General features: G+C 63.2%; 1 protein-coding gene across 1 annotated transcript in view; it reads left to right on the top strand.

Moving 5' to 3' along the window:
- Positions 1-661: 661 nt before the first annotated feature.
- The window catches only part of SORBS3 (sorbin and SH3 domain containing 3), a 30,360-nt gene continuing 3,128 nt past the window's right edge, over positions 662-27,893 (top strand). Inside the window, 22 exon segments of the mRNA XM_075910885.1 lie at positions 662-1,309; positions 7,238-7,365; positions 8,016-8,252; positions 8,925-9,042; positions 10,937-11,184; positions 11,600-11,663; positions 12,235-12,270; positions 12,743-12,800; positions 14,491-14,587; positions 15,189-15,260; positions 15,686-15,745; positions 16,301-16,387; positions 18,048-18,100; positions 21,296-21,432; positions 23,776-23,867; positions 24,521-24,567; positions 24,984-25,098; positions 25,528-25,653; positions 26,319-26,597; positions 26,599-26,817; positions 27,064-27,155; positions 27,540-27,646. Coding sequence (XP_075767000.1) covers positions 7,321-7,365; positions 8,016-8,252; positions 8,925-9,042; positions 10,937-11,184; positions 11,600-11,663; positions 12,235-12,270; positions 12,743-12,800; positions 14,491-14,587; positions 15,189-15,260; positions 15,686-15,745; positions 16,301-16,387; positions 18,048-18,100; positions 21,296-21,432; positions 23,776-23,867; positions 24,521-24,567; positions 24,984-25,098; positions 25,528-25,653; positions 26,319-26,597; positions 26,599-26,817; positions 27,064-27,155; positions 27,540-27,646 — 2,389 coding nt within the window. The 5' untranslated portion in view covers positions 662-1,309; positions 7,238-7,320.

Raw genomic sequence — 27,893 nt, 5'->3', positions numbered from 1 at the left:
ACGCAGGCCCCGAGCAAGGCATGAGGCAGCTCGGGGTGAGTCCACAGCTCCAGCCTGCACCAGGCCCCGGGCGGCTCCCCTGGCCCGGTAAAGCCTGGGGCAGGAGCATTCAGAGATAGTCCCCCCACCCGGCAGCCTCGTGCTAGGAGGGCATTTCCTTTCTGCAGTGAGTATCGCAAGGGGGCAGGGAAAGGTGCTGGGTTGGCACTGGGCTGGAGAGGCACGAGGACAGTGAGAGGGGCACGAGGACTGTGAGAGAGGCACAAGGACCATGAGAGGAGCACGAGGATGGTGAGAGGGGCACAAGGACCATGAGAGGAGCACGAGGACGGTGAGAGGGGCATGAGGACCGTGAGAGGGGCACAAGGACTGTGAGGGGCACAAGGATGATGAGAGAGGCACAAGGACCGTGAGAGGGGCACGAGGATGGTGAGAGGGGCACGAGGATCATGAGAGGGGCACGAGGATGGTGAGAGGGGCACGAGGATGGTGAGAGGGGCACGAGGATGGTGAGAGGGGCATGAGGCCAGTGAGAGGGGCACGAGGATGGTGAGAGGGGCACGAGGACCATGAGAGGGGCACGAGGACGGTGAGAGGGGCATGAGGCCAGTGAGAGGGGCACGAGGACGGTGAGAGGGGCACGAGGACCATGAGAGGGGCACGAGGACGGTGAGAGGGGCACGAGGACGGTGAGAGGGGCACGAGGATGGTGAGAGGGGCACGAGGACGGTGAGAGGGCCACAGGAGCAGTGAGAACTGAAGAGCTCGTGGTCCCGAGAGGGGCCCTTTCTGCAGGTGGTGTTCCACCCCGTTCCGCCTCGCACCTGGCCCTCCGCTGCCCCCTATGTGCCAAGCACCAGCATTGCCCTGGGCAGCCCCCGGGGCACAGGCCTCTGTGCCGAATGCCCTTGGCACCTCCTCACCCAGCTGCTCCCACAGGCCGAGGGTGGTGCCCCCCCTGCCAGGGAGCGAGTGAGCCGTCGAGCAGGAGCCTGGCCGGGAGAGGAATCTCCCTTCCGCCCCCACAGAGGCCTTTGTGCCGTGACAAAGGCAGCTCTGCAGGCAGGCGGGAGGCTGGCAGGGCCCGGGGGTGCCAGTCGCTGAGCGGCTCCGGGAGAGAGGGGGGCGGCTACGGGCCCGAGGCCGCAGGTCTGGAGGTGGGAGCCCAGCAGGCTCCGGCGCGAGGCCTCGGCAGCCTGCACGGCAGGGGGGTCCCTGGCCCGGGGTTCAAAGCCAGGAGCAGCCAGAGACCGGGAACCGGGAACGACAAGAGGCTCGTCGCTGCCCCCACGATGCCTCCCCGGTTCCGGTGAGCTGGGGGTGGGGGGGGACGTTGAGGAGGGGATGGGGACCTCATGGGAGAACGGCGCATGCAGGGGTGAATGGGCAGGGTGGGGAGCAGTGTTGGAATGGTCCTGGGAAGGGGTGCGGTGGGGTAGGGGGGTTGTAGGAAAGGGTGCAGCGGAGCTGTAGGTGGGGGTGCAATGGGGCGAGGGGCCGGATACAGTGTGAGGGAGGTGATGGGGCAGAGAGGGGAAGGGGTGGGGTGGTGTTGGGGGGGGGGTTGAAGGAAGGAGTGCAGCGGGGCTGGAAGCAGGGGCAGGGTGGCTGTAGGATGGGGTGCGGTGGGGGTGTGATGGGGCGGGTGGCAGGATACAGTGTGAGGGAGGTGGCGGGGCAGAGAGGGAGCACTGTAGGGGCGAGGTTGCTGGTTCAGGCCTGCGACTAGGTAAGACATTTGTGGATCAAGACAAAGGCCGTGCTGCAGGGCAAGGCAGCAGTGGCAGAGAGGGGGGGTTGTGTGGCAGCGGCACTGAGCACAGGCATGTTCGAGTGCTTTGCTCATTACCTCTCCCAACCCCTTGTGCCCTGGGCAGATAAAGCCTGTGCCCATTTCACAGATGGGAAAGTAAAGAACAGAACAGGACAGTGACTGGCCAGGGTCACTCAGCAGGTCAGTGGTACAGCAAGAAAAGAACCCAGGAGTCCTGCTTTCCTGCCTCCCCCGCAGATCGAACCCACTAGACCCCACTCCCTTGCCAGCGGGGCCGACAGCCACTGCAGGCCCAGGGGCAAGGTCTGGGGGGCTGGCTCCACTCCCCTGGAAGGGGCAGAGCAGAGGGCAGTCAGCACGGACTGTCACACATGGGCCCCCCCAGCCCGTGGAGCCGTGGGGCGTCCCGCCGGCGCTCCAGTTCTAATGGGCTCAGGGTTCCAGCTGCCACCTGCACCCGAAAGCTCCGAGCCTCTTTCCCTCTTAATCTCCGGACTCAGGGCAGAGGCCCCCGCCCCGTCCGGCTCTGTTGCACGTTGAGCAGCTCGTTACCTAAGCGGGCGAGGGGCTGGGGAAGGGATCGGTACGTTGCCTGGAAAGAGCAGAGCAGCTGGGGAGCCGCTGGAATCCTTCCTCCCTGGCTAGCATCCCTCCCTCCCTCCCTCTCCTGTCCTTGGGGCAGCGCCAGGCCCTGCTCTGTGTTATAGTCGTGACTCATCCCTGCCTCAGCCCCAGCGCGAAGTTTTCCCTCCCCTCCGGATTGTTCTCGTGCTCCGACACGCTGGCCCGGCCCCCTCCCGCTGGCCTTGCCTTTCTCTGCCCTGTTTGCGCTGGGGCGGCACTTGGCTGCGGAAATATTTGGACACCAGCAGCGCACCAAACGCTGCTCCCTCCCCCCGCGCCCTGCGGGGCACCGCTCTCCTGCCAGAGTTTCCAGCGAGTTTCCTGCCGTCGGGGGGGTGCCCAGCTGGCAGGAGGGGGGTGCTGAGGGGAGGAGGAGGGGTGTCCCCTTCCAGGGAGGTGAAGCTAGGTCAGAGTGGGGCTCCCCGGGAAGACTCCGCTCACATCCTGGGGCGGGGCTCCAGCTGGAACGGGAACAGTGAGCGCGGGGCCTCGTGATGTGTGTTTCTGCCCTAGAGACTCCATCTCCTTATTCACAGCTCCCCCGCCTCCCCGCCCCAGCCCTAACTGCAGCCGGAGCTCCAGGCAGGCAGGAGTCGGGGCAACCTCAGATCCTCCCATGCCCAGCCCCTCCGCTCTGCCTTGAGAATTGCCTTGTCAGTACCCACCCAGAGTCGCCCCCTTACCGGCCTCTGAGCTTGGCCACAGGGAGGCAGCAGCCAGCTGGCTGGGAACAGAGAGAGAAACACTGGCCGGCGTTCAAAACCTGTCTGGGGAGAAGGCTTTTTGCTCAGACAGGACCGTGGGGCACTTGTTGCAAAAAAAGCAAACGTCATTCTGGGTTGTACCCGCAGGAGCGTGGTGAGCACAACGCGAGACGTCGTTCTCCCGCTCTACTCTGCGCGGATTAGGCCTCAGTTGGGGTCGTGTGTCCAGTTCTGGGAGCCACGTTTCAAGAAAGATGGGGAGAAACTGGAGAAGGTCCAGAGAAGAGCAACACAAATGATTAAAGGTCTAAAAGACATGAGCTAGGAGGGAAGACTGAAAGACCTGGGCTTGTTTCCTTTGGAAGAGAGGAGACGGGACATGATAGCGGTTTTCAAGTACCGCTTTTAAGTACCTTTTAAACACCCTTTTGGTGTTACAAGGAGGAGGGAGAAACATCAGTCTCTGTAACCTCTGAGGACAGGACAAGAAGCAATGGGCTTAAACTGCAGCAAGGGAGGTTTAGGTTGGACATTAGGAAAACCTGCCTCACTGTCAGGGTGGTTAAACACTGGAATAAGTTGCCTAGGGGGGTTGTGGACTCTCCATCTCTGGAAATATTTGAGAGCAGGCTGGACAGACACCTGTCAGGGATGGTCTAGATGGTGCTTGGTCCTGCCGTGAGGGCGGGGGACTGGACTTGGTGACCTCTCGAGGTCCCTTCCAGCTTTAGCGTTCTCTGAATAATGCCTGCAGCGGAATCCCAGCTGGGTTTGTCGGTGGTGACCTGAATTTCTTTTCTTCAGGCTGGTTTCTTCCCTCTCCATCTTCTCCCCTTCCTGCTCACCCCTGCTGAGTTAATGGCCACAGCACCAGAGACATCTGGGCCCGAGGAGGCAGGGGAAAACAGCAGAGTGGGAACTGGCAGCCCCACTGTTGGAGACAAACACGGCATCACCTCCCATGCTGCCAATGTGGGCGAGGGAGATAAAAGAGACAGGATGAGTGTGTGTTTGTGTAGAGTGACAAACGGATGCAACCACAAATACTGGAATGTTTTGGTGTCTGAATCTGTCAGTTACTAATGGGTTTGGGTTTTTTTCTGTTTTATGTAGTATTGCGTATACACACACACACACACACACACACACACACACACACACACGTATCAGATCCTGTCCTTCTGTTTTATGTAGTATTGCGTACACACACACACACACACACACACACACACACGTATCGGATCCTGTCCTTCTGTTTTATGTAGTATTGCGTATACACACACACACACACGTATCGGATCCTGTCCTTCTGTTTTATGTAGTATTGCGTATACACACACACACACACACACGTATCGGATCCTGTCCTTCTGTTTTATGTAGTATTGCGTATACACACATACACACACACACACACACACACGTATCAGATCCTGTCCTTCTGTTTTATGTAGTATTGCGTATACACACACACACACACGTATCGGATCCTGTCCTTCTGTTTTATGTAGTATTGCGTATACACACATACACACACACACACACACACACGTATCGGATCCTGTCCTTCTGTTTTATGTAGTATTGCGTATACACACACATACACACACACACACACACACACGTATCGGATCCTGTCCTTCTGTTTTATGTAGTATTGCGTATACACACGCACACACACACACACACACACACGTATCGGATCCTGTCCTTCTGTTTTATGTAGTATTGCATATACACACACGCACACACGTATGGGATCCAGTCTTTCTGTTTTATGTAGTATTGCGTACACACACACACACACACACACACGCACACACGTATGGGATCCAGTCTTTCTGTTTTATGTAGTATTGTGCACACACATACACAGGTGCGCACGTGCGATTCTGTCATTAAAGGCAGTATGGAACCTTTAGTCCACCATGCAGACCTCTGCCGCTTGAGCTCTCAGTGACTGGTAGCAGTAGTAGGCTGGCATCCTTGTAGCCGGATGCTGGTGCAAGAACTCCTAAGTAGCCCCGGCTCTGTCAGCTGCAATCAAGGGGAACTGCTGGAAAGGCCTGATGGCGGCCTGAGATCAGCAACACCTGCAGCGTGACGACGAGCCCAGGACTATGGGGACTGGGAAGGAGCACAGCCGCTGCCAGTGGCAGGCAGGGAGGAAGCTGGAGGCCTCCTAGCTGAGGACTGACTCTTCCTGTAAGAGGAGGGAAGAAACCCTGTAAAGAAGGGGGGCTGGTTGTGCCCCCTGTTACAATCCCTAAGATGGACCAGGCACCTGGGGCACCGTTCCAGGCCTGGGAGGGCCGTGCACTGCAGTGGGCGCAGACTTCTGCCCATTCCCCTCTGACCTGTTCCTGTCCTGTCTCGGCACTCTTGACCTGTGTTCCCTGGAAGCTCAGGGCTTGGGTGGCCACCCAGGAGAGATTCATGTGCTGCCCAGATGATTGGCAGAGCGCCCATAGCTGGCAACATGTGTTTCTGCTGGTGGTGCACGTCCGCACATGCCTGGGTGCACAGAACAAAATTTATTCTGCACAGGGAGGGGAAAAATTAGAGGGAACATTGGTTCTGACTCCTTGTCCCATTCTATTGACAGAGCCCATCCCAATTCTTGCCTGGCCCCCCTAATTCACCCTTCCACCCCTTGGCTCCTTGTTCCACGTCCCTTTGCCCAATCAGTGCCAGCTGCGTCTCCTCTCTTCCCTTCCCACCCTCTCCTCCCCCTCACACCAATGTCCCCCATTCCCATTGGCTCCTAGGCGCCTCGTCTGTCCCCCCCCCCCACACACATACCTCCTCCTCCCCCAGTCTCTCTGTGCACAGTTGTGTTATTCCAGCCATGACAGGGTTAACGAGTTACGCCTGGGCTGGGCCGGCGTCCCCTGCGAGTGGCTGTGTTTCTGTTGGCTGGAAGAGCCTGGGAACCGGTGTCTTTCCCCCTGCGCTCGCCAGGGTTTCCAGGGCCGGGCCGGGCAAATCGCAGCGTGTTGTTGCATCTGGTGTTCTAGCCTGCACCTCCGCTGCACCTGGGGCTGCCTTGCTGGGGGGGGGGGGAACTGGGGAGCGCACCCCCCTGGTCTGGACTGGGCAAGCTAGGGAGGAGATGCACGTGCAGTGGATTTCTGCCGCCATGCAGTGGGCATGGGGACCAGCTGTGGGGAGGGTCTAGGCCTGGGGTCTGCCCTTCCCTCTCCGTGGAGCTAGGCCCGAAGGTGGGAGCTGTCCTATCATGGGCGGTGGGTGATGGTAGGGCTGGGGGAGGCAAGCCAATGGAGCACAGGGAGGGTGGGGTGCATGGCTCCTGCCCCTCTGCCCCTGGTAGGCATTCTCAAGGGGAAAATTATGGGCAGGGCCAGGCTGGCGGTTTGGGAAGGCTGTTCCTTCCCCCCAGCATACCTGCCACCACGATTCCTCCTCCCACATCAACCCCCCATCCTCCCCCCTCCCCTCGTGGCCGTGGGTGGACGAGGGGCTGTCCTGTGCCCACAAAACTCCAAGTCAAGAGGGTGCCCCAGCGGGCGGCACGGCCCGAACGGTGCTGACTTGGCGCCGAGCTTGGCTCTGCTCGTCGGGGCAGCCTCCAGGAGGGGGCTGTCATCTCTCCTGCCTCCCCCCATGGTCCGCGGGGGTGGCTGCTGAGCCCGGTATGCGGAGAATGAGGAAGAGGGGGAGCCCCACAATCCCACAGCTCGTCCTGGGGCAAGCGTTGGAGCAGGGCAGGGAAACCAGGTCTCCAGGAAGGCCAGATGCAACCTGGCATCGCTCCCTGGCGGAGCCCTGTGCCCACTGACTGACGCCTGTTCAGGGGGGCGTTGTCGTGGCAACAGGGACCGGGGGTAGGCGCTGACCCCGCGATGGCTCCCCACCAGCCACGGACGGGGACTTTGTTTCCCCAGAGCGCAGCGCCCACGGGCCGGCATCCGGCTGGAGCTGTGGTCGCAGGGAAGGAGGGACACGGAATCCATCCCCAATTCCCTCCTGCTGTCTGCTAGCGCTGCTGGGCTCCCCCGCCCCGCGAGCCCCACGTCGTCCCAGGCTGCCGGACCCTCCCTTTCTGGGCCCGAGGGGTCTCGTCCAGCCGCTCTGACTGGTGCCACCGCCCCATCTCTTTCCCTCTGTGTTGCAGGGCCCCGCGGGATCCCTGCCGGGCTGGCCTCCCGGCTCCGCCCCGCCCCGTGATCCCGGGCAGCTGAGAGGCATGAGACAGCGATGGCGTTCCAGGCACCCGGATCTGGGACGCTGCAGCCCCGGAGCGTAAGGCGTCGGCTCCTCGGAGCTGGTGTTGTGTTTCCCTTCGCGGCGGGCCCCGGGGAGCATGGGAAACCCCACTGCTGGTGCCAGGGACTCTAGAGCCAGCTGCTAGGAACACTCTTTTGCTGGCCAGGGGAGTGGGACCACATAGGCTCTACTAGGCCTGGGCGTCAGGATGCGTGGGTTCTAGGCCCGGCTCTGCCATGGAGTCCCGGTTTGCCTGTGTGTTCCCGCCACACCGTACCTGCCTGAGGTCTCGCCTCCCCCGCCGCGGCTGGAATAGCAGGAGGGGCTGAGGGTGGGGACTGAGGGACCTCCATGGGGCTGGGGACCCAGAGCTGGCCTGGCAGGGCTGAGGGGCATCCGCGGAGATTGGCACGTGGTATTAGAAATGCCCAGCACCTGGCTCTATCAGTCTCCTCTTCTCAACTCCTGCCCCTTGCACAGGGGGCAGGCTAGGGCACTCACCTTGGGGGCGCCGGGTGGTGGGTTTGAGTCCTGTCCCCTCTCCACACCCAACACCAGCCGTCCCAGGGATGGAGCAGGTCCTGCAGTTTGGGAGGCAGGATTGGCTCTGGAGTGGCCCAGCGGAGTCAGGTACCAGAACCTGCCCAGCAGAAGAGTTTCTTCAGTCTCTTCTCTCTCCTCTGCAGGGGACATTCAGGGCACCTGGGGCTCCCCCCCTGCGGGACAGACCCAGGGCAGGGGACAGCAGCTGCTTCCCCTCCAGTCTCTCCTCTCCCTCCGGGGCCTGCCTGAACCCCCATGCGACTCGAGGCCTCAGCTTGCAGGACTCCGTCCCATCGCACCTCCAGAAGAGGGAGTTCCTTCCCGCAGCCACGACCGCTCTGCCGGCCCCGGGGGCCCTGCTGCAGCACAGGCCGCGGCGGGTGAGTGGAGCCCTGCTCTGCCTGGAGAGAGGAGACAGAGCAGCCTGAGCGAGCAGCCCCGATGTCCCTGCAGGGTCTCTGCCCCAAAGTCAGCCTGGAGACTGTCCCACCGCCGGTCCCACATACCCTGCATGCCTCCCCCGTATCCCACAGGCCCATTCGGCCCTGGGCTGCCCACAAGGGGGCTGACCAGCACCAAGGGGACGGTTGATTTGGTATCGTAGGTACTTTGCCCTCTGGGAACTGCTCTGAGACCCTCCCTATGCCGCCAAGCGGTCATTGGACAGTGATGGGTTTTGGTGCCGGCCAGCCGAGGCCGGAGTTGAACCGGTGACCTGGGAGCGGGACGCTCTAGGGGGAGTCTCTTTGCTGTGCCGTGTTGGGGCCCATGTGGGCAGGTGGGAGACACGTTCCGCCTCCTCCAAAGGCCAGACTCCATAACCTGTTGTTATGTGCGGCTAGCTCCAAAATCACAAGGGAAACTGAGGCAAATGTTGCCCCTCTCCCTGTCACCGCAGCAGCTGCTCTCCAGTTCCCAGCGGGCTGTGACTCTGGTGCCCCCCATCAACCCCAGCCTGCTGAGATCCACTGGGCCCTGCACCCTGACTCCTTGGTGCCCGCTGTGCCCTGCCCAGCAAAACCACGTTGCTTCCCTCCCCCCCTCCTCCCCAGGTGACCGTGATCCGTAACTGTGGCTCCAACACCCTGAACTTTGAGTTCTATGACACGGCTCCCCGCCTAGCGTGCAACGGCGCCACCGAGCCGAGGAGAGCAGCCCCCGGGAGCTCAGGTAATGCCAGCCAGGGCCGTGCCCCATAGACCGTGGGGCCTGGCAAGGAGACTTGTGAGACCCCTCCTGGCTCAAAAGCCCTTTCCAGCCAGTGCCGTTTCTGGGGACCATGGGGCGGCCGGACCCCAGCTCTCAAGGTGCAGCTGTCTCCGTGCATCCCCCCAGCAACAGGCGAAGGTGCAAGCTGGAGGTCCCCCCAAAAGGGGGGGGGAGGACAGAGCGTTCTCACGGGCAGCGTGCTGCCACTGACAAGCAGGAGACGTTAAAATCCAGGCCCAGCTTCTCCCCCTGGCCAGCCCTGACTGACCAAGCTGAGAGCAGCCTGGGGGAGTGGGCTGGTGTGGCCCCTAAGTGCCAGGACGGACGTGCCCCCGTCTCGGGCTGGGTAGTCCCGGGCAGTCGGGGGGTCTGGGCATGTCCCCATCTGGAACAGCCCATCGCCACCGGTCGGCTCACCGTGGCTCACCGTGTCGAGTGCCCCAGAGCTCCTTGGAGCCGCCTCTTCCAGCCGGTTTAGAGTGGTGGGGGGGAGACTCAGTGCCCATCTGGAGCCTAAGAGCAGCCGTACGGGGTCAGACCAAAGGTCCGTCCAGCCCAGTGTCCCGTCTGCCCACAGTGGCCAGCACCAGGGGCCCCAGAGGCAGTGAACCGAACAGAGAATCATCAAGTGGTCCCTCCTCTGTCGCCCCTTCCCAGCTTCTGGCAAACACCATTCCCACCAGTCCTGGCTAACAGCCGTTGATGGACCTGCCCTCCTGGAATTTATCTAGCTCTTTTCTGAACCCTACTGATGTCCTGGTCTTCACTACATCCTCTGGCAAGGAGTTCCACAGGTTGACTGTGCACTGTGTGAAGAACTACTGCCTTTGGTTTGTGTTAAACTAGGGATATGAAAGGTTAACCAGTTAATGGGTGCTGCCTACCAGTTTTGGTTAACCGTTAACTGAAGGGATGTGGAGCAGCTTCCCGCCTGCCATGGGAAGGGGCTGCCTCGGCCTTGCAGGGGGCCCGCTTTGGACAGTGGTAGCTCTGGCAGGGGCTGAGAGCTGATGGCAACCCCCATCCCCATGCAGGGGCTGGGAGCTGGCTCCCAACCCCAGTCCCAGTCCCAGCATGGGACTGGGGGGTAGGAGTCCCGCAGGCTGGGGGCTGCTGCTGCTGGGTTGGAGGGGTCCCCAGCCTGGATCCCGCTTTAGTTGGTTAACTGGTTAAACATTAGGTCACCTAATGTTTAACTGATTAACCGGGATTTTACATCCCTGTTTTAAACCTGCCACCTATTAATTTCATTTGGTGACCCCCGGTTGTTGAGTCGTGGGAACAAGTAAATAACTTTTCCCTATTCACTTTCTCCACACTAGGCATGATGTTATAGACCAGTGTTTCTTAAACTTTTTAAGACCGAGGAACAACAAAAAATATTTTTTTTTTATGGGGAACACCAAGGATTATTTTGTTCAGAAAAAAAAAAAAGCCGCCAGGGAAAAGCTGTTGTGCAAAAAAAAATAAAAAAAATTGAGGCTTGTCCCTTTAAGGGCCATTTGGAATTCTTTTCTCTCCGTAGCACACCTCCGACTGTGTGTGTGTCTATAAACACTGTTATAGACCGTGATCCTGTCTCCCATCAGTCTCCTCTTTTCTATGCTGAACAGTCCCCATCTTATTCATCTGTCCTTACTTCAGTCTTCCATTGAAAATAGCACCCTGGCTCCCTGGAGCCTTGCTGTGGCAGTCTGTCTGGCAGCCTGGGTGTCTGTCCTGGGGGCATGGGCCCTGTTATCAATGGGGTTACTATTGTGCTCAACACCCAGGCCTTCTGGCACAGCACGACCCATAAATCTTTGACTGCCATGGCCTGAAACTCTCTGGGTCTCTCCCCCCGCCCTGTCTGCAGTGAGTGACTGGTACCAGACCTGGCCTGCCAAAGAAATGAAGAAGCCAAGTGCCCAGGTGGTGCCTGTCCCTCTCCCCCCAGCCGGGTCAGCACTGAGCCCCCTGCAGAATGGCCCCCCACCTGCACCCCGCCCAGCCCCCTGGTCAGCCACCTGGACCAAGGACAGCAAGAGAAAGGACAAGCGATGGGTGAAGTATGACGGGATTGGCCCAGTGGACGAGTCAGGGATGCCGATTGCATCGCGATCTGTGAGTCCAGGCAGGGAGTGGCTGGGCTGGGCTGCAGGGGAGGGAAGTGTGGGTCCCTAGTGAGGCGCAATGGGGTGCAGGGCTGAAGGGTAGGGGGCTCTTCTTGAAGCCTGTGCTGACCCCCAGGTCCCAGCAGGGCACCGGTGTCACAGGCAGAGAGCTGGGGAGACCAGTAGGGGGTGCTCTCCCCTGCATCCCAGTGCGCTAGGGGGCGCTGTGCTGCAGGAGGTGGCATCATTTGCATACGAGTTAAATCCAAAGTCTGGCCAACATTGGACGCCTGGTGGGGTCAGTTCCCGCCCTTCTCCTCCCCCCTCCCGTGGCGTATCCACCCCGCGGTAGCTTTCGGCTCCCTCCTCGTCTCCGTGCTGCGGGGCTCTGCCCCTGACGCCCCGTGTGTGTGCTCCCACGGCAGAGCGTGGACAGGCCCCGGGACTGGTACCGCAGCATGTTCCAGCAGATCCACCGCAAGCTCCCAGGTAAGGGCACTTCCTCCCTCCACTCCCCTTGGTGCAGGGGCTGCCTGAGCCCCCCACCTCTTGCGCCCTCCCATGGGGCATGTAACTGTGTCATCCTCCCCTACGCATGGGTCTGTCCTCCGCATGGGACAAAAGTCCCTGCCGCTCCCTGTCCCTGTGCCGGTCCCTGGCCACGTCCCTGCTGCTCCCTGTCCCTGTGCCGGTCCCTGGCTACATCCCTGCCGCTCCCTGTCCCTGTGCCGGTCCCTGGCCACATCCCTGCCGCTCTCTGTCCCTGTGCCGGTCCCTGGCCACATCCCTGCCGCTCCCTGTCCCTGTGCCGGTCCCTGGCCACATCCCTGCCGCTCCCTGTCCCTGTGCCGGTCCCTGGCCACATCCCTGCTGCTCCCTGGGCTAGACCAGGCATTTCCTGCTCCCCCGCGCCCCCTGTGCCCTGCTTGCTGGGTTGGGGGAGGGAGCCCGTGTCCTAGCAGACAAGGCAGAGAAAGTTGCAAGCTGGGGGGCTGATTTCGGCCCCCCCAGCATGGGCCACACCGGACGTTAGCTCACCCCAATCTCCCTCCTCTTCCAGAACCGCAGCTGGACTGGGATTTCCACCGCCGCACGGGTAAGCAGCGCAGCCCGCTCGCTGGGGTGGGAGGTGCCCTTGAACATCGGGACTGAGAGCAGGGCCTGGGGTCCCCGCAGGTGACACCCCCAGGGTCTCCTCACCCTTTTCTGCATAGAGAAGGGCTTGGGATCATAGGGGCCGCAGCTCCTCTCTCCAGCCCCTGCCCCCTTGTTAATAGGGGGAAAGGTTTGGGGTGTCCATCGAGACCCCCTGCAGTAGCTCCTGCCCTGGTGTTCAGAGGGAGCACGGGGGGGAGTTCACTGGGGAAGCACCCCAGGACGCCCCTCACCTGCTCCCTGCAGCCCAGAGAGAGCAGGTGGCCAGGTTGCTGGTCTCTCCCCTGGGGGGGGCGGGGGATGCTGGGCACTGGAGTGGTGCCCTGCCGGAGCACACAGGCCCTTGCCTGACCCTCTGGGAGTCGGCTCCGCCCCCTTTCCGCAGGGGGCACTGACCCACTTGTCTCCCCCAGAGCCACCAACAGGTCTCGCGCCCAGTGACTCCGCTTGCCTGCCCAATGGCCTGGACTGGTGAGTGCAGCCGTGGGCTGGGGGGTGGGAGCACGGGGAGGGAGGACCCGCAAGCCGGAGGCGGGGAGGGGAAGAGCCAGGCCTGAGCGCCATGGGGGGAAAGGAAGAGCGACAACATTGCAGCTCCAGAGTGGGCCTCAGGCCCCTGGACAGGAACCACCCCCCCCAAGACTTAGCCCCTCCGGCCTCCCTGCCTGACTGGAAAGAGCCATTGGTACTTAGTCCACCTCTCTCAGCATCCGCCCCCTGGGCCTGTCTGAGCCTGTAACTCCCGCTCAGATGCACCGGGCCAGACCAATGGTGCCTCTAGGGTAGTACCTCTGCCCCGGGATGGACCACTGGCCCAGCTAGTCCTGGCCGCACCAGACCAAATAACTGTCTAGGGGCTCAGCAGTCTAACCTCATCAGCTGGAACAGACCATTGGCCGGTCAAGCCAGCTATCCTGGCTCTGACCGTGGCCAGCACACGATGGTTTAGAGTTGATTGCTGGGGTATCCCACTGTGCATTACCCCACATCCAGCTTGTACCCTGAAGGATGAGAACTGAGGGCCTTTCTCATCTGAGCCTGGCTAGGGGGGCAGGGGCAGGCTCTTCACAGAAAGCGACCAATACAAATTTCAAACTACTGGCCTCAGCAGCAACGTCCTGCGGCGGTGAGTTCCACTGGATAACGGCACTGTGTGGAAGCAATCCCTGCCCCCCATCCACACCAGCTTTTCCTGTTCTTTGGGCCCAGGTGGGTGTCCCTGCAGTACAGGCCAGGCGGGGCTGCTCCTCTTCCATAGAAACCTTCCCCCAGGTTGGAAAATGAAGTTTGTTGGAGCCTTTTCCCCCTGCTGCTGGTGACTGCCACAAGCCGGGTCTGTCTGGGGCCCTGGCAGCAGCGGGTTCCCATCCCTTGTTAAGCAGCAGCCACAGTAGGGGGCGCTGTCCTCTGTGTAAGCACTGGCCCAGCGCAGCACTAGGGGGCCGTGCTATCGGGAGTGGGGTGGGTGGCACAGTAGGGGGCGCTGTCCCCTGTGTAAGCACTGGCCCAGCGCAGCACTAGGGGGCCGTGCTATCTGGAGTGGGGTGGGTGGCACAGTAGGGGGCGCTGTCCCCTGTGTAAGCACTGGCCCAGCACAGCACTAGGGGGCCGTGCTATCTGGAGTGGGGTGGGTGGCACAGTAGGGGGCGCTGTCCCCTGTGTAAGCACTGGCCCAGCGCAGCACTAGGGGGCCATGCTATCGGGAGTGGGGTGGGTGGCACAGTAGGGGGCGCTGTCCCCTGGGTAAGCACTGGCCCAGCGCAGCACTAGGGGGCCGTGCTATCTGGAGTGGGGTGGGTGGCACAGTAGGGGGCGTTGTCCCTTGTGTAAGCACTGGCCCAGCACAGCACTAGGGGGCCATGCTATCGGGAGTGGGGTGGGTGGCACAGTAGGGGGCGCTGTCCCCTCATGGTCAGCACTGGCCCAGCACAGCACTAGGGGGCCCCATGCTGCAGGGAGATGTGGGGCTCCAGTCCATGTGCCCCTCTGTGTCGCCTGCGATCGGGGGGGGAGGGGGGCAGGGAGCGTGAGGCCCTGCCGTGAGAGGGGCAAAGGGAGTAGCGGTGCCAGGGGCGAGCTGGTCCTTGGCAAGCACGTTGGGATGCCCGCGGGGGCTGGCAGCAGGGTAGAGCTGCATTCACCCCACTCCTCTTCCCTGCAGGGGGGGCCAGCAGGCAGCCGCCGATGCAGCCCAGGAGCCCAGGAGCATTTTCGACTACGAACCCGGGAAATCGTCCGTCCTCGACCATCCCAACCCGGTAGGGAGCCTTCCCTGCCCTGGCCCTGCTCTGGCAGGCGCCCTTGGCACTGATGTGCATCCGCACAGCTTAGCTCACGTCAGCTGGGCAGCTTGCGGGAGGGGGCATCTCCCAGGGGGTCGGCACTAACGCGGGACGGGCCGAGACACTGGGGTGCAGGAAGCGAAGCTCTGGCAGCTCTAACTCCAGTGGAGTCTCCCGCCTGTATTTATCTCTGGGGATCTGTCCTGGGGCAGCCCCTCCTGCCTGGGGGGGTCGGCCCCGGAGCTGTCCACAAGCTGCTGTTTGCTCATCCCCCCTGCCCTCTGCCTCCGTGGCACGTGGTGGGCAGGCTGCTAAAATGTGTGTATGTGGGGGGGGGGGGGGTTACAGCGTGGCACGGCATGGTGTGCACATGTGCACGAGGGATGCTAGCGTGTGCGTGTCTGCATGAGGCGGCTGGTGGCGCTATGCCGTGGGCTCGCGTGTCACGTGTGCGGGCGTGGGAGGCTCGGGGAGACCCTGCCACGTGCCTGGCTGCTGTGCAGGGTGAGGCTGGGCCCATCTGGCTGGCAGGGGCCGGACGTAGGAATGTGCTAGTGTGGCTCTGTCCTGACTCCAGGCTGCTGAGCCCCGCTCGGGAAGTGGAGAGAGCTGGTACCAGTTTCTGAAGGAGCTGGAGACAGGGAGCTTGGTAAGGGCCCCCCCCCCCCCCCCCGAAGCTGCTAGGGGGCTGTGGGATTGAGAGGGCTGCCTGCCGCTATCTCAGGTCCCCCAGAGTCCCGCTGCCTCCCCCATCTCCTGCCATGTCCCGTCAGCGTCTGCCCAAACCCAATCCCCGTCTCCGGGGGCGCCCAAGGACTCCGGGAGGGACCTGGCTCCTGCTTCTCGGCTTGTTCCATGGGCCCTGAGTGTCCCAGCCCCTGTGACGCCCCGCTTGGCTCGCTCCGTGTGCCGGGGGACCCCCCGCCCGCCCGCCCTGCCCCCGCCCAGGGTGAGCTCACGGCCCTCCTTGCAGTGCAGGATCCCTCCGATCCTCCTGGGGTTCGGGCCGTTTGACCCCAGGGAGCAGGCTGGGGAGGGAGCTTTGCCGATTGCTGTCCCCATTGACTTTTGCAGCCTAGGAAGACGCTGGCCACGGTCCCCGCGGAGCCTCCCCCGCCGTCCCAGCCCATCGAGGTAAGTGCCGCGCCGCCGGGACGGGCAGGGCCTGTGCCAGGCACGCGCTCGCCACGCCGAGGTCGCCTCTGCCCTGGGATGCAGCCAGCCCAGCGCTTGCAAAGTGCCTGGGAGCGGGGAGGGGTCACGGCCGAGCGATGGACCCTCCCCTACAATGTGCACGCCCAGCCCCCCCGCCCCCACTTCGCAGCTGTGTGCTGGCTTCCATGCAGCAGGGCGCTTTTGTTTTCCTCTGCCCGCCCTCCGCGCCAGGGGAGGCCAGCCCTCATGCAGCAGAGACACTGCTGAGGCGACGGGGGTGGGGGTCGGGGGGTGTTTCAAATTGGTCAGCACAGGCTCCTGGGCTGGAAGGAGAAAAGCCACGTGGCCACAGCACCGTGGCATCCTCACCCCGGGGCACCGCCCCCCCCCGTCGCCAGGGGGCCACGCCCTCTTACCGCCGCACCATCACGGTGTCACCAGGCCAAGGTGCAGCCCCGGCACCACCGGGCAGGGTCACTCGCAGCATCGGCCCCTCCGAGACTGTGACGCGCCGTCTGCACCTTGCCCCCCCAGGTGCTACTGGAGAGAGAGCTAAAGCAGCTTAGCGAGGCGCTAGACGAGGACATGAAAGCCATGGAGACACAGTGGGACCCTCGCGAGGTACCCCCAGCTCTGCTGGGCCAGGCCACGCGCCGGGGGCCAGTACCGCTCGCGCTTCCCTCATCCTCTTCTCTCTCCCACCCCGCAGGACCCACCGGTACCTCCTGGGGCTTGTGCTGCTGGCTGTAGGAGTTGGGAGGTGGGGCTGCTGGGCGGGGGGATGATTTTCCTCTTGACTTCACCTCTCTTGGCTGCCGGTGTAAATAGCACCCCTAGGTCAGCTCACAGCCCTGAGCTGACATCCTGTCTGCTGCCGGCCCCGTGCGGGCACATGTTGTCTATAGGCAGCCCTGGCTCCTACACTTCCCTTTGAGGCACTGGCTTTTGTGGGAGACCTCCCTGGATGTTCTTTGGAGAATGACGGACCTACCAGAGGCGAACCTCTCCGGCAGTGTTCCCTGTAAGCTGAGCGCCTGGGCGGCCACCCAGGAGGCAGTCAAATGCTGCCCAGCTGATTAGCAGAGCGCCCACAGCTGGCAGTGTGTGTTTCTACGGGTGGTGCACATCTGCACATGATTTGGTGCACATAACAAAATTTATTCCGCACATAGATGGCAAATTAGAAGGAACATTGCTCTCTGGGCCCCCTGCCAACCAGCATTAAGAGGTTCTTGGGTCACAGGGATACAAGGCCACCCTCTCCCCTCAGGCACACTGACTGATCTAGCCAGAGGTTGGGGGGGTGAGCTGGGGCAGGGAGTGGGGCTCACACAACCTCGGTCTCATCAGGAGTCAGTAGCTTGGCATTTGCCCTGTGCCAAATGGAGACGTTGCCAGCAGCTGGGCTCACTGGCTGGGACAGGGGGGCAGCACTAGGGTAGCCCAGCACCGGGCGTATGGGAACAGACCCCTCCACCAGCGGGCGCAGGTCGCACGGGCCTGACCTGGCCAAGCCAGCCCCCAGCCCGGATCCGCACCTGCCCTGTGGGTGTCCAAGCCTTGTCCAGCGCGGCCAGCGGCCCTCTCTGCCCATAGCCACGCTGGGCACCAGGCCCGGCCTCTCCACCGCTCTCCCCGCCCTCCCTCTGTGCCCCCAAAGGCACGTTCTGTCTCGCTCTTGTGTAGCACCTGCCTACCTGCCTGCCCGCACAGCCGTGCCTCTGCCTAATCCCCTCTGCCGCCTGTCCCCAGACAGGCGCTTCCTTTAGCCCTCTGTTGTTGTTCTAACACGTCCGCCGGTCTGCCAGCCTCGCCCAGCCCCGATGGAAAGAACCAGTCCCCAACCTGGTTGCCCTGGCAGCCCCCGCAGCCTTGGGCCCCGGGTTTGGGGGGCAGCTTGGGAGCTTACGGGACTCGTCAGTCACACCCTCCGTCCCCCTCCTGGGGCTCCCTCCGGCCTGGCGCCCCATCTCCGAGCCTCCCCCTGTCTCCCTGGCACTGAGCACCTGGCCCTCTCTGATTGCCTGCTTCCCTTGCAGTTGTCCCCCAAGGCACTGGGACCCCCCCCCCCAGCTTCCCCACAGAAATATTGGACTCTAGGACCTTGTCCTGGCCCCACTGGCTCTCCCTCCCCCCGTGCCCGCTGGGCCCGCTCTCCCTGCTGGCTCATTCTTGGCTCCTCTCTGCCAGGAGTTAGACTCCCGCGTCCCACACAAAACTCAGCCTCTTGGATGATTAATTTTCTCTCCCCCCCTTGCTCCCTCTCCGTCTCTCCCTGCAGGCTTCCTCCGCGGCTCCCTGCGCTAGCTCCCATTGCCCAGCCTCCGCCGCCTGGTGAGTACAGCCAGCTCAAATGGGGGGGCTCGGGCTGGCCCGCCGGGGGGCCCCCGCCCAGGTGAGGCAGCCTTGGTGAGCCGGCGTCATCCTGCAAGCAGCTGGGTCCACCCAGCGGCCTGGGGATGGAGCGCTCGGAGCGGATTAGGAGAGGTGCAGGAAAGGGGGAGCGAGGGAGAGCAGAAGGGAGGGCGGGGGAGCGAGGGGCAGGAAGGGTGTGGTGGGAGCAGGGAGGGGAGTTGGGGCAGGGATGGAGGATTGGCTGTGAGGGGAGTGACGGGCCGGGCTGGCGAGGAGGGTGCTCACACCTGCCAGGCAGGGAGAGTCGGCACCGGGCTGGGACCAGCGCCGTCTTCCAGCGGGGCCGTTTTACTCCCTGGGCCTGTAACCCCGAGGGGGAAAGCGCGATGCCTCCCCAGGGGCCTCGGGGCCAGGCTGCTGCCCGGGCCCCCCTGCCGCATGCCCCCGCGCCAGGGGCTCTCCAGCCGTGGCTCACGTGGATCTCGGCCTGGTCCCAACCCAGAGCCAGGCAGATGTTTCCCGGCATGGGCGCGGCCTGCTCTTTCCATGCACTTTCAGTTTGGAGCAGATCAGAATCCGGGGCGGTTCCCGCCTCCCTCTCATCATCAGTCATACGGGGGTGCCCGGGAGAGGGAGGATGAGGGGGAGTTCAAGGAGCCCAGCAGAATTCCACCCCCCGGAAGCCTCAGAGCCTGTCCCCGCAGCCACAGAAATCAAACATAAACACACTAGGCAGGACTGTGCAGCACTTTAAAGACTAACAAGCTGGTTTATTAGGTGAGGAGCTGTCGTGGGCCAGACCCACTTCCTCCGATCAAACAGTGGAAGAAAATAGTCACAACCATATAAACACACCACTTTTTGTAGGTCCTACCATAAATAATGGGCGGGAGAAGCCAGGCCTTCGCTTTCCTGCCTTGGTGGGGAGGGCAGGATGTGAGTCAGGAAGCCCACTCGGTCTTTGCACGGGGGGGGGGGCAGAGGGCAGGGTGCCCCCGGGCCGCTGTCCTGCTCTCCCTCCCCCCTGCATCACTCAGGTGCCGGCAAAGCGGAGCGGCCCCTTTAAGAAACTCCAAGTTAAACTTTAGCCAAGTGGCTGCAGCCTCCAGCTGCGCGTTGCTGCCTCGGTGCTTCCTGCCGAGCCGGGGAAGGGAAGGGAGCGGAGCGGAGCTGCCCGCCCGGCTGCCAGGGTAGGTAGGCGGCGCGCTGCGGGCCCGCTGGCCGAGGGGCGAGGAGCGGGCAGCTGCAAGGCAGGAACGCGAATTCCTGGCTCCCCTCCTTCCCCCAGCTGGAGCCAGACCCCAGGAATCCGCCCCCCCCCCCCCGCACTAACCCCGCCCTGGAGCTCCACATAGACCCCAGGAATCCGCCCCCCCCCACTAACCCCGCCCTGGAGCTCCACATAGACCCCAGGAATCCGCCCCCCCCCACTAACCCCACCCTGGAGCTCCACATAGACCCCAGGAATCCGCCCCCCCCCCACTAACCCCGCCCTGGAGCTCCACATAGACCCCAGGAATCCGCCCCCCCCCACTAACCCCGCCCTGGAGCTCCACATAGACCCCAGGAATCCGCCCCCCCCCACTAACCCCGCCCTGGAGCTCCACATAGACCCCAGGAATCCGCCCCCCCCCCCCCACTAACCCCGCCCTGGAGCTCCACATAGACCCCAGGAGTCTGGACCCCCCCCACTAACCCCACCCTGGAGCTCCACATAGACCCCAGGAATCCGCCCCCCCCCCCACTAACCCCGCCCTGGAGCTCCACATAGACCCCAGGAGTCTGGACCCCCCCCCCACTAACCCCGCTCTGGAGCTCCACATAGACCCCAGGAATCCGCCCCCCCCCCGCACTAACCCCGCCCTGGAGCTCCACATAGACCCCTGGAGTCTGGACCCCCCCCCACTAACCCCACCCTGGAGCTCCACATAGACCCCAGGAATCCGCCCCCCCCCACTAACCCCGCCCTGGAGCTCCACATAGACCCCAGGAGTCTGGAACCCCCCCCCCACTAACCCTGCCCTGGAGCTCCACATAGACCCCAGGAGTCTGGACCCCCCCCACTAACCCCGCCCTGGAGCTCCATATAGACCCCAGGAGTCTGGAACCCCCCCCCCCACTAACCCCGCCCTGGAGCTCCACATAGACCCCAGGAGTCTGGACCCCCCCCACTAACCCCGCCCTGGAGCTCCACATAGACCCCAGGAGTCTGGACCCCCCCCACTAACCCCGCCCTGGAGCTCCACATAGACCCCAGGAGTCTGGACCCCCCCTCATCCACTAGCCCCGCCCTGGAGCTCCACATAGACCCCAAGAGTCTGGACCCCCCCTCATCCACTAGCCCCACCCCGCTCCAGGAAGTTTGAATAGCACCCAGGAGTCCCGACCACCAAGTCTCTCCTCCCCCCAGTAGACCCCTCCTCCCCACACCATCCCCCACTCCCCTCCCACAACCTCCTGGAGCTTCTAGGAGAACCTAGGAGTCTGACCCTCCTCCCCGCTGCTCACAGAGCATTGAAGGGGGCCCAGGCAGTGCTGGGCTGGCTGTGGGGGCAGGGGTCGGGGTCTGGCTCTGTCTGGGGCCGGGGGGCGGGAGGGAGAGCAGCAGGCTGAGAGCAGGGGCTGCGTGGCAGGTTGCCTGGCAGCCGGGTTGGGCTGGGCTGGGCTGCGCAAGGGACTCCAGGCCTGTTCCAGGGACGGGTCGAGTTTGTTTTCCATGGGCAGTGGAGGTGGGACCCAGCCGGGACACACCCCTTGTCAGCTGCTCCTGGCCATGGCGCTGGCAAAGTAGTAATGCTGCGGTTGGATTCTGTGCCCCCGCTAGGTTTCTGGGTTCTGGGCTGTCCCTGGTAGCCCTCTCCCTTCCCAGACCGGCGCCCCAGGACCCTACCCCTGTTGGGGTACACCCTGCTGCCAGCACCCTCCTGGCGTTACACCCCCTAGCGCCCCCAAGCCAGCCACCCTGGGAGTACGGGGATCTGGGTGTGCCCGAAGGCGTGGCACCGGTTTGCGGGGGGCTGTCTGGGGGTGCAGACGTGCAGGGTCTGTGTGTCGCTGTGGGGGTACGTGGCCTGGCGGAGAATCACTACCTACAGCCGTGAGCCGGTCCCTGCGTTTGGGCAAGGGCTCCCTGAGGTTTTGGGTGGCTCTGACTCTCTGCTCCTGCTCCCGCAGCCTGCCGTCCACCCGCCGTCCCCAGCCTGCCGTGGGGCAGAGCCCCCCCGCTGCCCGACACCACCCGCCTGCCAGCCCCGGCATGGAGAGCGGGGGCCTGGCCATGAGCGATTGGATCAGGTCTCCCCCCAGGAAAGGTGAGCCTAGTACCTAGTGTGGCCTGTGGGGCGCCCTCTCCGATCCCCCTTCTCTTGGGCCGGTCTGTCTGCTGGGAATCCCCCCAAATCATGCCCATGTTCCCCTCTCTTTGACATCAACCTTTCCTGTCCCCCTGGGAAAGGACACGTGTCCCCACCTGGCCTCCCCACCTGGCTCACCTTTGGACAGGCTGCATATGCAAAGCACTGCACACGCTGGTTTCACCCGCTTCTCTGCACCCCCCGTGGCAGGGTTTCAGGCGGCCTGCGGACCCAACCCAGCCAGCTCAGCGTTTCTCCCTTTCCATGAGGTGTTTGGGCGAGGGTCAGACTGGGGTGGGGGGAAGAACAGCCCTGTTCTCTCAAGCGCTACTCAAAAAAACCCCCGCTCTGCCCTCTTGAGCGTGGTCCTAGTGAACTCTGCCGACGCGGACGTATTGCAGCTGGCGTCTGGGCTGACCCGCGTGAAGGGGAAGGGGCCGTCCCCCCTCTGTCTGAGCGATCGTGGCCGGCTCGCTGCGGATGCGGGCACACGGTACCTGTGCGTGTTTCACGTGCTCAAGGTTCCTAGCTGCTGCAACGTACTCCTGAGAGTGGAGATTCTGGAGAATACGGCAGCACGTTGTGCCAAGCTGTCTGCTGGCCCAGCCCACGCCCTGGCTCTGAAGCTGTTGTGCTGTATGGCGTTTGGGCACTGCCCCACGCCGAAATACCCCAGTAGCCGTCCCCGGTCATGCTCCCGAAGGAGCGGCTGGATTGGCTGGAATTAAAAAATTTGCTCAATTGAGCCTATTCCAGCAGCTGCAGAGGAGGAATGTGACTGAGCTGCCAGGAGAATGCTAATGGGTAGTGTCATCTAGTGGATAGAGCATTGGACCGGGACTTAGAAACTTTGTTCAATTCCTGGTTCTGCCGTGGGGCTTCTGGGCAATTTTAGGCGAGTCGCTCCCCTGCTTGGGGCCTCTGTTTTCCCAACTGTAAAATGGGCCTAAAGACTCTGGCCTCCTCTGTAAAGTGCTTTGAGATCTGAGAAGAGGGGGGCTGCAGGGCCGCCCAGAGGATTCAGAGGGCCTGGGGCAAAGCAATTTCGGGGGCCCCTTCCTGGCACTCCCTGTCTCAGACGTCAGACGTTCTCGTGGGAGCCCCTACGGGGCCTGGGGCAATTGCCCCACTTGCTCCCTCCCTGGGCGGCCCTGCGGGGCTGTAAGGCTACATCTAGACCACATTCCTAGGGTGGAATAGCTCAGTGGTTTGAGCATTGGCCTGCTAAACCCAGGGTTGTGAGTTCAATCCTTGTGGAGGCCATTCGGGGCAAACATTTGTCAGGGATGGTACTTGGTCCTGCTGTGAAGGCAGGGGACTGGACTCAATGACCTTTCAAGGTCCCTTCCAGTTCTAAGAGATATAGGCAATCTCCATTATTTTAATTTTAATTTCCTCTTTTGACAGAGGAATGTAAATGAAGGACTTCGACATTGCAAATGAAGTGCTGATTTACAAATTTTGCACTTCATTTGCATAATGGATTCCGATTGCTTTTTCGAAAAAGGATTTTTTGAAGGAAAAAAAACCCCAGGGTCTAGACATGGGGCTTTTGAAAAAACCCACCCTTTTTCGAAAGAACCCTAATGCCTGAAAAAACGAGGTTTACAGGTTCTTTCGGAAAAGGGTGGGGTTTTTTCGAAAGAACCGCATCAAGACCATGTTTTTTTCCTTCGAAAAATCTTTCTTCAAAAAAGCGACAGGAATCCTTTATGCCAATGAAGCGCAAAATTTGTAAATGAGCGCTTCATTTGCAATGTCGAAGTCCTTCATTGACATTCCTCTGTCGACAGGAACGTAGTCTAGACGTAGCCTAAGTGTTAATACTGTGAGACAGCGAGCCCGTTGGTCAGACCGGGGGTAAGGATGAGCAGGACTTGACAAATAATGTAATCTACTCGCCCGTGGCGAGCTGGGACAGCGCGGCTGGTGAGTGGGGCTCGCCGTGGTTTGGGGAACCCTGAGGATGAGGGTGTCCCCCCCGCCCCCCCCACACACAGGAGGTGGATCCTCCAAACAAGTGGCAGAGCCGAGACTGGAGCCAGGTCTCCTGGCTCCCAGCCACCGCAGGATGACAGTTTGCCGTTCTTCCTGGCGAGGTGCAGGCACTCGGAGCCTAGGTGTCCTGGTCCTTCCAGCTCTGCCCCGTGGAGGGGGGAGTCCCTCCCCTGCCCCCCCATGCCCGGTAGCTGCATGGGGAACGCATCTCCACTGGGGCCGTATCGCTGCAAATCCAGAGCAACCCCCGGTACCGGAGCCCTGAGACCTGCGTGTGTCCCATTGTCTCCCTGTTCTCTGCAGATCCCCTAGGCCACCCCGGGAAAAGCCCAGTGGCTGATGCGAGCAAGTCCGTGGAGGGGATGGATGGACCGGTGAAGAGAGAGGAAAAGAAGGTGAGTCCCGGCCTTTCTCCTGGGGAACGTCCTCTCTTTGGAGCGGACGGAGCAGGGACACCAGGAGGCATAGAGCTTGCTGGTGCATCTGTAGCTGGTGGGGCCGCAGGGTCACCATCCACCCAGCTGACATGGGGCTGGCTGCAGTCACTGGTTCTGGGGATTGCTGTGGTGCGGAGTAACCACGGCTATGGAGCCAGCTCCAGCACTGGGGGCCAAAACTAGGGAGCCTGGGGAGAACAAGCCAGAGGCTGGGGCTGCCATCTGCAGGGACCCATGAGTAACGTGTTCGCTAATTTTTTTCCACCTATGCACAGAATAAATTTTGTTGTGTGCACCCAGGCATGTGCAGATGTGCACCACTAGGAGAAACACAGGCTGCTGGCTATGGGTGCTCTGCTCCGGGGTGGCCACCCAAGTGCTCAGCTTACAGGGAACACTGCCCAGGAGCACGGGGGGAAGTGGGCAAGCAGTCGGTGGGTTCAGGAATCGGAGACTACCGAGCAGGAGGCAGGGAACGGCTGACCCTAGCCTGGGTTCTAGGAACTGGCCTGGCTAGGGGACTGGGACCAGGGCCGTTCTGGGACCCCAGGACTCTGGCTGTGATCTGATTTGGTTTCACCCACTTGAACCCTTTCTCTCCCCGACTCCAGATGAAAGCTGCTCGGCTCAAGTTTGACTTCGTGGCCGAGTCCCCCAAGTAAGTGGCACCTTGTGGATCTTTGCTCTTTCCAGGCTGGAGGTCCCTTGCACGGGTCTGTTCCGATCAGAGTAGCCACCCCCCCCGTCCGCGTGGACCCTGCCGCCGAGGCAGCCAGGGAATGGGCTGGTATTTCCTCTCTCTCCTGGTTGGATTGAGTTGGTGGGGTTGAATCCTCGGGGGATGGTCCCTGGCGGGGTGTGGGGCACAGACCTGGCCTATGCAATGTGGGCGACACCCCCCCGGCATCAGGAGAAATGAGAGGCTGGCCCCCGGGCATCCAGCGGGATCGGCTCAGCAGCAAGGCCCTAGAGCCAGGGGCCACGGCGTGTCCTTGTGGGGGGCCGGGAGTCCCTCCCTTCGGGGCTGCTGGCGGGAAGGGCCCGGGGCCGTGACGCTCTTCCTTGCCCTTCCAGGGAGCTGACCCTGCAGAAGGGGGACATTGTCTATATCCACAAGGAGGTGGACAGGAACTGGCTGGAAGGAGAGCACCACGGCCGGGTGGGCATTTTCCCCTCCAACTACGTGGAGGTAAGGACGGGGTGTGGTGTCTGCAAGCCGCACGCCCGGGCCCCGGTGCCGGAACTCTCCCGGAGGGGGACAGACGTGCCCAGCTCTCCCCTTCCCCCCAGGCTCTGGCAGCTCGGCTCAGCCTGGCACAGACCCTGGCAAACAGCCGGGTGCACCGGGCCCGGGGCGCAAAGTGGTGGAGACAGGCCCTCTGGCGGCCAGTGCCGAGCCTGCAGATCAGACCAGGCCTTTCCTAATGTCCCAAGTTCGCCACCCGCTGGTCGCAGGGAGAGGACCAGCACTGAAAGGGTTAACCCCGCTCCCCTACCTCTGGGGGGGAGGGGATTGAAAGAGAACGTGCCCACCCCTGCAGGAGGGGTTGGAATTCAGGCAAGGGCTGGGAGGGGGGCTCGGGACAGACCGCCCCAGCCGCTGCTCTCTCCCACGCAGATCCTGCCTCCCACCGAAGTCCCCAAGCCCATCAAGCCGCCCGTCATCCAGGTGCTGGAGTATGGTGAGGCCCTGGCCCAGTACAGCTTCAAAGGGGACCTGGCGGTGGAGCTGTCCTTCCGCAAGGTGTGGCGCCGGGCGGGGGCGGCGGGTGGGTGGGGGCGCCGGGCAGGGGCAGGGGCGGGGGCGCCGGGGCAAAGCTGCGGCTGGGGAAGCCGCCGGTTCCGCGCATCACCAACGGGACACGGCGTCTGGGGCCTTCCGGAGCGAGTCGTTCCCATCTGAGCGCTGCCCTGTGGCGCCGTGACCTGAGCTTCCTGGGTCTCGGCCCAGCGCCTGGCTGCCTCGGGGGTCGGCCCTGGCAGGGTGAGGTGGGAGGGAGGCAGGTTAACTCCTGTCCGGCTGGCCCTGCCGGGTAGCTCTCTGGCCTCCTCCTCGGAAGGGCTGAGCCTGGGGACTGAGTTGGGGGGGGGGGGGCGGTGGCACAGGAGCTGCGCTTGGCCCGAACCTGTTGAGTGGCTGCTCAGACGGTGCCAGTCTCCAGGGCTGCCCTACCCAGCACTGAATCCACTTGCAAAGAGCCGAGTGGCAGTGATGCCCGGAGGCTTCCAAGGAGCACAACCCTCGGTCCGCAGGCTCCGGGGCCAGCGGCTCTCCCTCCGTGGCACAGCCAGCTGGGCTGGGTGACGGGCAGGGCACTTTACCGCGGATGCCCCAGGGGCTGGCGTGTGGCAAGCCCCCCGTCCTGTCCAGGGAAAGGCTCCTAACCTTGCCCCTCTCCGCCTCCGCAGGGCGAGCGCATCTGCCTGGTCCGCAGGGTGGACGAGAACTGGTATGAGGGGCGGATCTCTGGCACCAGCCGCCAGGGCATCTTCCCGGCCAACTACGTGCAGGTGGTGAAGGAGCCACGAGTCAAGGCCTCCGAGGAGTTCCCCTCCTCCCCCGCCTCCCCCAGCCTGCTGGCCCACGCCGGCTCCCCGGCCCAGCTGCACTCGCCCGGAAGCCAGCGTTCGGCTCACACGCCCTCCTTCCCGGCAGGCTCTCCCGCCGCCCAGCGGCGCGTGGCCGAGGGGGGGGGCCCTGTCGTCCTCGCCTCGCCATTTCGGCTTCACCTTCCCTGCCTCCCCCACGCTGCAGCGTGCCGGAGTCTCGCCGGGGCTCCCCCAGCCGGCCCCCAGCGCCCAGCAGCACCCGGCCCTCGCCCAGCAGCGCCTGAGCCCGCAGCCTCCGGCCCTCCCCCGGCCACTGGAGACCTCGCCCGCTGCAGCGCCCCGCACGCTCCCGGGGCAGGTGAGACATTCGCGCTTCTCCTTTCCCTGGATCAACCCGCCCCAGGAGCCCCGCCCGGCCTGCGGCGCAAGGACCTGGCTCCTCCGGGGCTGCCCTGGAACCTGCGCGCGCATCTGGGGTCCAGCTACCCGCCCTGGCGGGGCTCCGCATCTGTCCTGTGGGATCCCTCCGCTCCTCCCCGCCCCGGGCTGATTCCCCCAGGGCTGCCGTGGGAGCCTCCTTCAGACTCTCCTCTCTCCCTTGCAGGGCTCCGCCCTTGCAGGCTGCCCCCCGGACAGCGCTGGGCACCTCCCCGACACCCCCCCGTCTGACGCCGCCGCCACCATCCAGTGGACCCCGTAAGTGCAGCTCGCCCTGTCTCCGGGAGGGGCCAGTGGAGAGCCCTCACCCCCCCCCCCCCCGTCAGGGGCCAGCCCGGGGAGGTGACCTGTGCTGCAGATGGCCCACTGAGGCACGGGGCCGGGACAGCGTCTGAATTGTCACCCTGAACAAGGGCCTTTTCAGAGCCGCGCGCTCCGTGACCCAGGAGCGGATGCTGCCGGCAGCTGGACCTGGTGTGTCTCCCCCCGCCCCCGGCGCACCCGTCTCTGCCGGCACAGCCAGGGAGGGAGGGGGCTCTGTTGCCGCCCTGGGCCCGGCTCGGTTCCTAGCCCAGGCCAGCCCGTGGGCTCCCCCCTGCCGGGCGTGGGAGCAGGGTCTCACGGGTCGGGGATGCCTTGCAGGTACCGGGCGGTTTATCAGTACCGACCCCAGAACGAAGACGAGCTGGAGCTGCAGGAAGGGGACCGGGTGGACGTCATGCAGCAGTGTGACGACGGCTGGTTTGTGGGTACGTTTGCCAGCTGGGAGCCGAAGGGGGGGGGCTCTGCCCGTGGGCTCCTGGGGGAGCAGGACACAAGGTCCCAGGGACTCTGGGCCCAGCTTCTGCCAGCAGGGATGGTGGGGGGGATGGTGCAGGAGCCCAGACTGGGGGCGGGGGAGGGGGGCAGCATCCCGAAGTGGGGGGGGTTGGAGGGAGCCATGTTTCTGCTGCAGGGCAGCCTCCGAGCTCTCCCTCGCTTTGTCTGCTCCCCCCC

This window comes from Pelodiscus sinensis, chromosome 28 (assembly GCF_049634645.1).
Source record: "Pelodiscus sinensis isolate JC-2024 chromosome 28, ASM4963464v1, whole genome shotgun sequence".
NCBI lineage: Eukaryota > Metazoa > Chordata > Testudines > Trionychidae > Pelodiscus > Pelodiscus sinensis.
The sequence above is the reverse complement of the archived record's forward strand: the minus strand, read 5'-3'. Positions and strand labels throughout refer to the sequence as shown.